This window comes from Pristis pectinata, chromosome 6, assembly GCF_009764475.1.
Source record: "Pristis pectinata isolate sPriPec2 chromosome 6, sPriPec2.1.pri, whole genome shotgun sequence".
Classification (NCBI taxonomy): domain Eukaryota; kingdom Metazoa; phylum Chordata; class Chondrichthyes; order Rhinopristiformes; family Pristidae; genus Pristis; species Pristis pectinata.
In genome coordinates, this window is record NC_067410.1 from 54,555,729 (window position 1) to 54,569,814 (window position 14,086).

The 14,086-nt window shown below is 41.1% G+C and overlaps 1 protein-coding gene across 9 annotated transcripts in view; it reads left to right on the forward strand.

The window, feature by feature from the left end:
• cep63 (centrosomal protein 63) overlaps nt 1-14,086 on the forward strand; it is a 117,129-nt gene that overhangs the window by 66,448 nt on the left and 36,595 nt on the right. For all 9 annotated transcript variants that reach the window (XM_052018846.1, XM_052018848.1, XM_052018842.1 and 6 more), the window contains 2 exons: nt 1,444-1,641; nt 12,428-12,499. In XM_052018846.1, coding sequence (XP_051874806.1) covers nt 1,444-1,641; nt 12,428-12,499 — 270 coding nt within the window. The remainder of the gene's footprint in view (nt 1-1,443; nt 1,642-12,427; nt 12,500-14,086) is intronic.

Consider the following 14,086-nt stretch of genomic DNA (forward strand, 5'->3'; position numbering starts at 1 on the left):
TAGGAAGTCATGGGCATGCTGTGTTGGCGCCGGAGGCGTGGCGACACTTGCGTGCTGCCCCCCAAAATCACTACGCAAAAGATGTATTTCACTGTGTGTTTCGATGTACATGTGACTAATAAAGATCTTATCTTAAAGACCTGCAAGTCCAATGGTCCTGGGCACAGTAAAAACTGTTTTGGTGTGGGGACTACTATAGGCTGTCCAGACATGTACGTGTTCTAACAGGGATCCATGAAGTTGGACTTAAAGCAGTGACCCTGGCTGTTAAATTTTTCTGACTCAGTTTTCACTCCACTTGCCCTAACTTTCGGAATTGCTAATCCTGTTGCCGCCTCCCTCAGCACAGTTATCAGTGTAGAATGCAGAGTAAAACCAATGTGCCACAAAAACTGGCTTTTCAGTTTCATCATAGACAACAATAGGCACCTAAACCCTGACAGGCTTTTCTTTGTGCTGAAGCAAGATGGAAAACACACATAAATACTTTGGAAATGAAGCACACTAGGGGGGCCTGCTGGCCCTTGTGGAAAGTCAGCTCAGCATCAATCATCAACTTTTGGCCACTGGCACATAGTGCAAAAATTACAAGTAAATTAGGAAGGTGAAAAAAAATACCTTGAGCCTTTAGATATTGTGGACAAAAAAAAACAGAGGTATTGTACCAGCATACAGAGCTAGACTGTAATTTAAAAGCACAGTCCAATCTTAGCCTAGCTCTATATGGCCAGCAGGCCCCCCTAATGTGCTTCAAATTCAAGATATTTATATGTGCTTTTATATGTGCTTTCCATCTTGAAAGCACAGGAAGGTTTTTATAAAGAAAAACCTGTCAGTGTTTGGATGCCTATTGTCTTCATAGAGTCTAGTGTCAGTATAACAATTTTGTTCAGATAAGTAGGAGCATCAAATCATAAGCAACCAATTTTCAGATAGCCATTTATATTTCAACATTAGCGGCAGTTCCAGGGAGAAGCGTTATAACTGTTGAAACATAGACTTCTGTGTCTATGCAGAATGCAGCCTCCTGTAAATATCCTGTGAAGATCAAACTCTACAAGTGTGTTGAGGTAGATATCCATTATATATGGATGACTTGATTTACTGGAGCTGTGAAGGCAACAGCTCTCCTAGCTGCACAACTGAGCTGTCCAGGGGCTGAATTCAACAGGAAGAGAAATAAACCCAGTATTTCTATTCACTCTATATGATGAGTGACAGTTTTTCAGTTCACAAAGTTTAATTAATTCCTTTGGCCCTCTGCTGTCTAAAAGAACAAAGGGAGATGGCTGGTTTGATGTTTAATCTGTAATTTCAGTCTAACATTGAGTAGTTTCATCTTTGACACATAGCAGGTACTCTAAGGTAACTGAAGGGCATTGGCCTTCAATGCACCAGTGGGAGTTTGTATTCTATTGACACCATGTTTTATTCCTACAACAGCTGAGAGACCAGTTAAATTTGGTGGAGCAGCAACATCATTCTGAGATGAAGGGAATGAAGTTGGAGATTTCACAGCTGACCACAGAACTGCACCAGCGTGATGTAACAATTGCAGCGATGAGTGCAGCCACTTCCAACATGGAGCGACAGCTTCAGAGTGAACTGGAGAAAACTGATAGGAAAGCTAAAGAAATCAAGGTGTTTTTAATTAACTTCAATCATTTGTTCAAAGTTAAAAAACTGCAGATGTAGAAAATGCTGGAAATACTCAGCAAGTCAGGGAGCATCTGTGGAGAGAGAAACAAAGTTAACAGTCAGGCTAAAGACCCTTCATTGTCTCTCTTTCAATGCTGACCTGAGGCTGAGGAGTGACCCTAGAGAGGTTAGTAAAATCATGAGGGACACAGATAAGGTTAGATAGTCACACTCTGTTTCCCAGGGTAGGGGAGTTTAAAACCAGAGGGGAGAGGAGAAACCTGAGGGGAGAGAGGGGAGCTGAGGGGCAAGAGAATGGTGAGTATATGGAACGAGCTGCCAGAGGAAGTGGTGGAAACAGTTACAATTACAACGTTGAAAAGACATTTGGACTGGTACATGCATAGAAAATGTTCAGAGGGACATGGACCGAACACAGGCAAATGGGAGTAGTTTAGGTAGGCATTTCGGTTCACATGAGCCAGTTGGGATGAAGGGCCTGTTTCCATACTGTATAAATCTATGACTTTGACCTGCAAAGTGTTTTCAGCATTTTCTGTTATTTGTTTCTGTTTCATTTATTTTTTTCATATAATGTTTATAGATTTGATATTTATTGGCTTTGGAAAGTGTGGATAAGTGCCAAGCTGATCTTTTTTCCAACGTGCTAGATCTCTTTAGTATCCATTTTAGATTGCTCAAATGTGGGCTGTGTGCTTACAGCTACTAAGACCCTGGAATTCCTTCCCTGTAACCCTTCATCTCTCCTTTTCCCTTTTAAGGCGCTCTTTAAAACTGCATCCAAGTTGTTGATAGTCATGAGGAACCGGCACAGATGAAGAATTGAAGCTAGTGTAGATCAGCTGTGATCATTATGAATGGCTGGGCAGGCTTGAGGGGCTGAGTGGCCTACTGCTGCTCCTATTTTCCTAAAATCCTAGAGTTATACAGCACAGAAACAGGCTCTTCAGCCCAACTCGTCCATGCTGACCACATTGCCTACCTGAGGTAGTCCCATTTGGCTGCGCTTGGCCCATATCCTTCTAAACCTTTCCTATCCATATACATGTCTAAACGTATTTTAAATGTAATTGTACCTGCCTCTATCACTTCCCCTGACAGCTCATTCCACATACCCACCACCCTCTTGTCCCTCAGGTTCACTTTAAATATTTCCTCTCTCACAAGTCTATGCCCTCTAGTTTTAGACTCCCCTACAAAGGGAAAAAGACTGTGGCCATTCTCTTTATCTATGCCCCTCATGATTTTATAAACCTTTATCAGGGTTACCCCTCAGCCTCCTTTGCTTCAGGGAAAACAGTCCCAGCCTATCCAGTTTCCCCTAATACTGCAAGCCCTCCAGTCCTGGCAAGGTCTTTGTGAAACTCCAGTGCACGGAGTTAGTGATTTTATGAAAGAATAATGAATACTGCTCACACATTGAAATCAGAGTTTGACATCCTTCAGTATTTCTTGTGTTTTTGATCCTCTCTCCTTGATCATCATCTTGCATGCCTTAAGGTGGTTTACTGAATTAAGGGTGTTAAATAAATGAAGGTTGCTGATGTTCATAAAATACAATCATTCGGGTGTCTTTGGAGTGCTAACTAAAATTGTCAGCTACATACTGTAGATGTATGATCTTGGTCAAAGTGGCAGTCAAAGCACTTAGCCCTTCTCCTTACACATCTGAATAGATTTAGATGGGCCATCGGAGTGAGAAAGAAGTGCAATACCTTTCATTAACCTTTCTGTGAGATATGCCCCTGCATCCTCTTTCTTTGTATCATTTTATGGCTGTTGTGCATTCCTGATGCACTTTGTTTAAGTCGTTGGTGGTCATCTTCAAACCAGGCACTAAATGTCCTCAGATTATTTAACCGGAAAAATCACAGCCCTTCCTGAAACTAGCAACAGTTTTTGCTGCATAGCAATCATTTGCCTTGATTGATTTTTTTTTATTCCCGTCCTAACTTAACAGTGCCACGATTTATTATTGCTGCTATTGCAGAGATCATCTATCTCCATGCAACAGGGAACAAACTCAAGACTTGCTTGCTGAGCATGGTTAAGATATTTGTTCAGCTCACTCAACCAGCTGAGTGGCAGAGAAGAGCAGGCTAAAATTTTGAGCAGGGCTTGTCAGAATTGCTTCCATCTGAAGCTGTAAATCTGCCTTTTTCCAAGCTGCCTCAGACTACTTTCCAGAGTTTTTGTTTATGGAGGGTATTTTGTTATACAGATTCAAATTGGCTGCTTCATCATGACAGGGGAAAAGCATGTTATGAATCAATAAATGGACAAGAGGATTTGTTTTCTGGTGCAGAATAGATTAATGGGTTATTTAATGAGAAAGGATGAACTGTTCATTTGGCAGGATGACTGGTAAGCAGGATAATACAGGTTTAAGATAATGGGGAAAAAATGCCCGAGGCTGGATAGGAGATGTTTTTGTGTGACTCCCAGCATATTCTCAACTACATTGCATGTGAGTATGGAAACATATTCAATAATAACTCCTGACATGGGAGTTAGAAGAGGAAAATTCCCAGTCCTATGGTGAAAGGGCCAGACAAGGAGAGAAAAACAAGGAAACGTGCCTTAATGACTACTGCCGGGTGACTCTGACATCCACCATCATGAAGTGCTTTGAGCAGTTGGTCATTACCTCCAGCTTCCCAGACAAACTCAACCCACTGCAATTCGCCTACCGCCGAAACATGTCTATAGTGGACACCATCTCCCTGGCCCTACACTCATCTCTGGATCATCTGAACAGTAAAGACATCTATGTTGGACTATGTTTATTGTCTACAGCTCCACCTTCAATACTATAATTCTAACCAAACTCATCTCCAAACTCCTAGACGTACGGGTAGGTTAATTTGGGTTTAAAATGAGCGGCACGGACTCGTTGGGCCGGAAGGGCCTGTTACCACGCTGTAAATAAAATTTAAATTTAAATACCTCCCTTTGCAAATGGATCCTTGACTTCCTGACCAACAGACCACAATCAGTAAGGATAGGCAGCAACACCTCTGCCACGATTATTCTCAACACTGGTGCCCCACAAGGCTATGTCCTCAGCCCCAATCTCTACTCTCTATACACTCATGACTGCGTGGCCAGATTCTGCTCTAACTCCATCTACAAATTCACAGATGATGCCACCATAGTGGGTTGTGTCTCAATTAATGATGAGTCAGCGTACAGGAAGGAGATAGAGAGCCTAGTGGCATGGTATCATGATGACAACCTTTCCCTCATGTCAGAAGACCAAAAGAGCTGGTCATTGACTTCAGGAAGTGGGGCAATGCACATGCTCCTGTTTACATCAACAGTGCTGAGGTCAAGAAGGTTGAGAGCTTCAAGTTCCTGGGAGTGAACGTCACCAATAGCCTGTCCAGCTCGAACCACGTCGATGCTACGGCCAAGAAAGCTCATCAGCGCCCCTACTTCCTCAGGAGGCTAAAGAAATTTGGCATGTCCCCTTTGACCCTCACCAATTTTTATCAATGCACCATAGAAAGCATATTATCTGGTCGCATCACGGCTTGGTATGGCAACTGCTCTGCCTGTGACCACAAGAAACTGCAGAGTTGTGCACACAGCTCAACACATCACAGAAACCAGCCTCCCCTCCATGGACTCTGTCTATACTTTTTGCTGCCTCAGTAAAGCAGCCAGCATAATCAAAGACCTCACCCATCCATTCTCTCTCCTTCCCTTCCCATTGGGCAGAAGCATGTACCACCAGGCTCAAGGGCAGCTTCCTTCCCTCTGTTATAAGACTATTGAACAGTTCCCAAGTACAATAAGATGGACTCTTGACCTCACAATCTCCCTCATTATGACCTTACACCTTTTTGTCAACCTGCAGTGTACTTTCTTTGGAACTGTAACACTTTATTCTCCATTCTGTTAGAGTTTTACCATGTACTACCTCAATGCACTGTGTAATGAATTGATCTGTATGAACTGTATGCAAGACAAGTTTTTCACTGTACCTCAGTACATGTGACAATAATAAACCAATTTACCAATTGTAAAACTCATAAAGGATTTGTGCAGGCTTCATGGGCTAAGTGACTTCCTTCTGTGCCATCTGAGTTTTAGGAGTCTGTATTGCTCCATAAAATGAAGGTCACAGTTGCTTGTTCACTCAGTTTAGATCTATTTTCTTCCACCGTGGAACAATAAGGAATACAGTCCATTCTGTGCAAAAAATGTCTAACCCTATTCAGTTGTTTGCTGCTCTGACTACATGTGACACATGGGAATATTAGATTGTGTGCCTTTCTGTAGGAGAGGGGAATAGCATCACAACCAGGCTGTCCAGCTGTACATGTCTATGACTGGAATGCCACTGATAAGAGTCATCAAGTTGTACGGCACAGAAACGGGACCTTCTGACCAACTTGATCATGTTGATCGTGATGCCTATCCACACTAATCCTATTGGCCTGCATTAGGCCTATATCCCTCTACTCCTTCCCTATCCAAGTACCTGTTCAAATACATTTTAAACACTAATTGTACCTGCCTCTACTACCTCCTCTAGCAGCTCATTCCACGTAGCTGCCACCCTCTGGTTGAAATACCTGCCTGTCAGACCTGTGGCTTTGTTTCTTTGCTACTCTAGCTGATTGAGGCTGTGGCTACTGAAGATGAGGGCAATTGAGATAGAAAGGGAAAAAAATTAGAAGGTTTTCAGTTTGAAATTTCTGCAAACAAGCCAGCAATTTCACAACCGTGAGGGAAGTTGAAACTCGCATCCAAGCACATTAGAGCACCGAGAACCTACACCACCTTGCAGCTGAGCATTGGTTTCATTTCAAGTACGCTCCAATGATGGACTGATCTTGGCATCCAAGGGTAGAAAGTGAACTTCCTACAGTTTCCCACAGTTGGGATGTCTGCCAGCTACGCCAGGCTACAGCAGGTGTCAGTTCAGTGACTCCCTTCATTGTTACGGAGAGGGACAAATCTTGAGTGATTTATAATTTTTGAGTTTAGTGAATTTAAATATATTTAGTTGTGTAAGGGATTTTGAGTGTCCTCAGGTGTTTTACACTTGTGTTTAAAAAGACTTTCCAATAATTTTTATAGTATGCATAATTTTTAATGGTGTTTGAACATGAATGTTATAGATATACACAATTAATGGAAGCGGGACTAGGCTATGCAACCCCTTGTGCCTGCTCCCCCATTAATGAGATCATGGCTGATCTTTTACCTCGATATGTAAGCACTTTGACAACTGACTCCCTGACTCCCCATCTTAAAATTACTCATGGGCCCTTATAACCTCTCAAAGGAGTTGAAAAATATTCTAAAGCCATGGCCAATAAAGGAATGAAAAATTTCCTGTTCAATCCACCTGGGGCTACCTGAACTAGTCCAGGACAACATGTGGACCCAGAGCTTATCTCTAAAGACATTTGCCTTCTATGTGATACCAAGGTGAATGCCAAGGCCAAGAAGATGGAGTCAATGACTTAGAGAATGGAGTTTGTGGTGGTCTTTGCAATATTTAACTGAAAGCAAACATCATCTAGATGTTGGACGATTTGGAGACATCTAGGAGGTAGATTTGGATATTATCCTTCATTTAGAACCCTTTGGATGTACCTGAAGGGGAAGCAAGAGGATAAGAAGTAGGAGGGTGTGAAGGATAAATTCCTCATTGCCCGTGTTAAGGACGTGGCTCTGGTAGGAGAAGCTATTGCAATTGATTCTTTAACTATGACCAGACAAATGAAAATGTAACCAAGTAAATATAGTTTCTACCCAACTGTATGAGAGTGGGAAAATGTTGGAGGTTGGTTTAATTTAGTCGCATCCACAAAATGTCATTTATTAGATTGGTATTAGATCCACACATGGATATCCTGGTATTCAGGCACATATTTGGGATGTGACACCATGTTCAAGGACTCTGCAGAAGTAAGAGTCTTGGGTGCAGGAGATGGGGCCTTCATTGCCCATCCCTAATTGCCTTTGAGAATGTGGTACTGAGCTGCCTTCTTGAACTGTTGCTGGAGGAGCTCCCTGAGTGCTGTTGGAAAGGTAGTTCCAGGATTTAGACCCAGTGATGATAAATGATTGATAACTTAACATCAGAATGGCGTGCAACTCGGAGATCCTGCTCACAGGTAGTGATCCCATGCACCTGTTGCTCTTGTCGGGTTTGTGGGGTCCTGTCAGAGTACCTCAAAGTATTTGGTATGCACTGGTGGTGGAGGCAGCGAATGTTTAGCATGGTTGATGTGCTGCTTTGTCTTGGATGGTGTTGAGCTTGAAAGTTGTTGGAGCTGCACTCACTGATGCAAGTTCCAACTTGTTGATTAAAGACTGAGTTTAAGTTCCACAGCTACTATGATGGAATTTGAACTCCTGGCTCTGGATAGCTAGTCAAGGAGTCTGGGTTGCTCATCTGGTAACTTTACAGCTGCTGCACCATGTATCCTATACCAGACAAAATCTCGTGGGTGGCCATGAGAATGGTGTGGGGAGTTTGTGGAGGCAGAGATTAAGCGAGAGTTGGAAGGTGAGAATTGAGAGAGAGAATGGGTGCATGATAAACAGATGGATTGAAAATGCCGAGGAAGTGCCAATGCACATTCTGAGGAAGTTAAATATTGCTGATTTCAGTGGTGAATGCAAGCAAAGTTAAAATTATCTTTAATATAATCTGTGCATCATACTTTTGCAAAACTTCAGATTTATCATCCAGTCCAAATTTTGAGTTTTAATTTACTTTTAGCTTTCAAAAGGTATGTAATCTTGTATTTCAAAATCAGAAAGTCCAGGGTTATGAGGAATGTGGTATAACTGTCAGTGGCTGTGGCAAAGTTAAGGAGGCACTGGTCCTGTTTGACAGATGTGATATCCTTGCTCCCTCAAGCTCAAAAGACCATGTAAAAGAGGGAAGAGGAGAAAAATATAATAATTACTAGGAGATGGATAGCATTCTGTCCAGCCATAAACAGAAAGCTGTGTTGTCCACTTGATACAAGCATGATAAACATCTCAAGGACTAGAGAATTTGGGAAGCAAGAGAGTACAGTGGTTGCACTCCATGTTAGATAAATGGCAGAAGAAACAGATGCATTCTGAAGTTAGAAGATAATTAAAGAGCAGGATTTCACAAGTAATCATCTCGGTTATTGCCTAAGACGCATGCAAATTGGCACTGAAGTGAGCAGATCAGGAGGATTTAACAGGCTGGCTAAGAGTTCATGTGGGAAGTGAGCATTTCCTTTTGTGACAGTATTATTTGTTGCAATATATTAAGTGACGCACTTTGCACACCAACATTTATTGACAGATTAACAAAATGAAGTTGTTCACATTGGTAGGAAGAATTAAAAAAGAGTATAATTTTTAAACATTGGGAAACAAAGGTTGATGCAACCATTTTCTTGTTATTTAATTTTCTCTCTCTAGTTGTGTTTTTAGGGAACTTGTAACCACTCAGACCAGAGTTTTTCTGAACCTCGTAGTCTCTCTTTCTACTCATACTGATTTATTTCCTGTTCTTCTCACCCAAAATCATTCCTCATTACAGCCGTTATTTAATTCCTTTATTATCAGATCTGCCCTTGCCACCTGCTGCACTTTGCCCAATCTCTCTAAACATCAAGTACCATAGAATATTTAATTCACAACCACTGGGTTAGAAATTAGGTCAAGCCCAATAGTCTCTATTTATGCTATTTGACTCTTTTGTCAAATGCTTCATGCGTTAATGTTAACATTTTATCCATTCTCCTTGATTTTTATTTTACTACAGCCACTAGGTTCTGTCCTACTCCATCAAAATCTGCCTGTCATTAACTGAATTGCTATTTTCTTTTATGACTTAGAAAGTTTCTTTTAAGTCCTTTAAGTCTAAAACATTTCCCTTTCTGGAAACCTGCATCATCCTCCTCATTCCCATTGGTAGTTTAAAATTTTGTGACCCTAGTTATGTTTAACCAGGATATTTGTCCCAATCCCAGTCTCACTGGAACCCATCCCAACAGTAAAGCTCACTATCCTGAGTAATGATGCCATACTCCTGAACTAAAACTCCTTTCTCACACATCACTCTTGAGCCATACATTTAATTCTGATTTTTCAAACCAATACCAATCTGTGTTTGTCCCAGGTACCAATCCAGTGGTTATTACCTCTTAAGCTTCATGCTTTAATTTGATCCCGAGTTTCTAAAATATCTCAACTGTACCTTATTCTTATCTTACCTATATCATTGATGTTTCTGTCAATCATGACAATGGGATCCTCCCCCTCTTACTGCAAGTTTTACTCCAGCTGCGGAGATGTTCTCAACACTGGCACAGGGAAAGCAACATATCCTTTGTATCCTTCTGTGACAGCTGCAGAGAAAGTTGTACCTACCCCCTGAATATATTGTGCCCTTATCATGGCCATGTTCCTTTTCACTCCTCCCACTTTAATGGTCCCCTCTATCAGAGTACCCAGACCTGGTGGAAGAAATAGTGGAGAGGGAAAAATCATAATCATGGCAGATTTCAACTACCTTGAGATTAATTGGTCAGAAGAGGCAGGTAAACGGTATAATGGCAGTCCCATAACATGTACATGATGACTTTCTGCTCCACGAAGTGCATCAGGGGAGCATTCACTAGAGTCATGGGAAGTGAAGCAGAGCTGGAAGGGGAAGTAAAGTCGGAGAACGTCTATTCAGTAATCCCATTATAAGCCTGTAGATCATAACTGGGTTAAGCATAGCAAAGACCAAGATGATAGCTATGAGGAAAGCTGATTTTGAGAAGCATCAAACAGAGCATGGGAAAATTAAATAGGTAATATTGACAGGCAGTGATGTAGAAAAATAGTGGAAAACATTTAAAACAATGTGCAGTGGTGTCAAGGAAAAATATATTCTTCAAAAATAACACAGATAATAATAAACAACTAAAAATGTAAGAATAATTAGTGTCCAATGTGCAAAAGAGCAGGGCTGAGCATAATAAGGAAGATGTTGACAAGAATAAGAAAGAAATCTAAAAAACAATTAGGAAGGCAAAGAGGAATGATAGAATTAGGTCCAAGTACCAAACTACCAAAGTATTTCACAAGCAAAGGAAACTGTAGGAATAAATGCATTGGGAGTGGATGGATTAAAATCACTGTTGGAGAAAAGGCAAATGTTATTGAGCAAACACTTTTTGTAACTTGGTAAATGAGAAATTACAAATGTATTTATGTTTTTAAATATTTCTCTCTTTAAGTCAAGCTCAAATAACTTCTGAAGTAGACAAGTTGAAAATACACATTTTAAAAGCCATTAAAGATGAGGTTGCAGCTGCAGAAAGTAATTGGGCCGAAAAAGATCTGGTGTCAGAGAGCCGCTTATTGCCCTTGCAGTCAGTGCCTCTCTCCTCCAGTTTATTGGGAGGTAGAGCTGCCAGTGTTATGCCCGGAGGCATACTCTATTTCTTTCTGAAATGTTCCTGTGCCCAGGAAATTATACACCAGTCAGCTTAATGGATGGAAATAATGATGACATTTCTGTTAAAGTAGAAAATATAATATTAAAAACTAAAATATAATGATTAAAAGGTCAGCATGGATTTTAAAGCTCTTTGCTTGAGTGTATTGAAGCAATAATAAACAAGATTAAAACTGTAGATGCAAGTCATCTAGATTTCTTTATTAATTAATTACTGGGTTATTGTCCTATATAGTTCTAACTGGCTGCAGTGTAACAAGCAGAGACTGTAACTGAAAACCAGTTATTCAGCTCACCGGACAATGGAAATTGCTCCACAAGGATAATTTCAGTTTACATCCATTGTCCACAATTTACATCAATATTTTTGACTTTGGAATCCAAAACACAATTCCCAAATGTGGAAAGAATAGTTAATAATGAGAAAGACTGCATCATTACATTTTAAAAAAAACTTTCACAACAGGTGAATAATTGGCAAATGAATTTCAATACAAGCAGTGTGTGAGGTAGTACATTATGATAACAAAGCAAGTAGATCATGTATTATTTGAAAAATACAAAGGAAAATGAGACAGAGGAGCAAAAGGGCAGGTCACATTAATAGGTGCTATAAAGAAAACAAAATAAGCCAAACACTAAGGTTTGTTTCTGGAGAGAGAATTACAAAGTTGAGAAGCCAGACTAAGTCTGTTCCAAACTTTGCTTAGGCCACACATGGAGTATAGTGTATGAGTCTGGGTATCATGTTTCAAAAGGAACACTGGGAGGGCACAAAATAGATGTTCAAGGATGGTAGTAGGATTGCAAAGTTATATCCATCAGGGACGAATGAACACATCAGCTCAATTCTTGAATGAAGAAGGCTGAGAAGTGAACTCAGTTGTGATAGAGAGACACTAAGATTGTTTCCATGTGCAGAACAATCTAAGGCATCATATAATCACCAACAAATCAAATCCTCTTCATTGAGGGTGGTGAGATTAGTTTGGATAGATTTAAAAGGATGCTAGACAAGTATAGGAGGGTGAAGGAATGGAGGTTTGTTACACAGATGATGAATGCAAAGAGGCACAAGGAGAGGATAAATGGCAGCATGTAGTAATGGGCTGAATGTTTCTGTTTACATTGCATGCAGCAGATGTTATGTGTTTAACAAGTGCTGGGGCCTGATTTATTTTTTGGTCTTTGCCTTAATTCATTTTCTGCATTCACCTGCTTAAATTGACACACATTGCATTGAGAGTGATGTTGTTGGCATTGAAATAGTCCTGCATTAAAAGCTAATTTCTTTCCCTTTTTTTTCAGCTCACACAGATTCAGTTCGAGACCTTGAAATTGGAAAATCAACACTTGGCAGGAATCTTGAAAGGAAATCGGGTAAGAGGATATCCAGAGTATGGTGGGGAAAACTTAAGATTCACTTGACTGCATTTGACTTACAAGGAGAAGCTGGATAGGCTGTGTCTGTTGTCCTTGGTGCAGAGGAGGGGCCTGTTTGAGGAATAGAAAAGTTATGAGGGGCATAGACAGGATAGATAGTCAGAAACTTTTCCCCATAATACAGGTAACAGAAACTAAAAATCGTAAGTTTAGGCTAACGGGTAAGAGGTTTAGAGGGGACCTAAGTAAGAACTTCTTTACCCAGAGGGTGGTTGGAGTCTGGAATGCACAGGTGGTAGGGGTTCATTTGAAAGGTTGTTTTTCAAAATGGAGGCAAGGGTACAGTGGAGTTTAGCAGGGGTCAGTACAAAGGCTCTGCTGTTTTTAGTTGATATTAATGATTTACACTTAAGTGCACAGGGCATTATTTCCAAAGTTTCAGGTGACATGGATCATGAACTGAGGACAGTAAAAGACTTCAAGGAGATAAGCATGGCAAATGAAGTTTAACGCTGAGAGATGCAAAGTGTTATATTTTGGTAGGAGGAATGAGACAAGGCAATATAAACTAGAGGACAAGTCTATAAGAGGTACAAGAACATAGATATCTGGGATAAATTGCATTGTTTGCTGAAAGTGGTTAAAAAAGCACAAGGGATCATAGGCTTATAAAGTAAAAGAACACAAGAACAAGGAAGTCATGATGAGAGAAACAAAGGACTACAGATGCTGGAATCTGTATGAAAAACACTGTGATGCTGGAGGAACTCAGCAGGCCAGGCAGCATCCATGGAGAAAAGCAGGTGGCCAACGTTTCGGGTCAGGACCCTTCTTCAGGACTGAAGATAGGGAAAGCCCGATATATAGGAGGAAAAAGCAGAGCAGCGATAGGTGGAAAAAAGATGGGAGGCGGGGTGGGCACAAGGTGGTGATAGGTAGATGCAGGTAAGAGACAATGATAGGCAGGTGCGGGGGAGAGCAGATCCACTAGGGCTGGGTCAAAGGTAAGGAGGAAAAAGGGAGATAAAAGAAAGAGAGATAGACAAGGAAAGGGAAGAAAAGAAGAGGCATGGTGGGCGGTGGTGTGTGAAGTTCACTGAAAGTGGGAGAATTCAATGTTTATGCCATTAAGCTGCAAAGTTCCAAGACGGAAAATGAGGTGCTATTCCTCCAGTTTGTGCTTGGAATTCTCCTGGCAGTGGAAGAGGCTGAGGACTGAAATATCTGTGAAAGTGTGGGAGGGGAAGTTGAAGTGACTGGTAAAATTTATGAAACTGTCGAGTTCATTGTGCAAGAGGTGGCACCAATGCAGTTGTCGATATAGTGTAGAAAGAGTTGAGGAATGGGGTTGGAGTAGGCTTGGAACAGAAACTGTTCAATGTAGCCAATGAAGAGGCAGGCATAGCTGGGGCCCATGCGAGTGCCCATAGCTACGCCCTTGGTCTGTAGAAAGTGAATTTGTTAAGGGTGAGGACAAGTTCAGCCAGGTGGAGGAGAGTGTTAATGGAAGGAGACTGGTTCTGTCTCTGGTCAAGAAAGAAGCAAAGGGCGATGAGGCCGTCATTGGAAAGGATGTTATAGAAG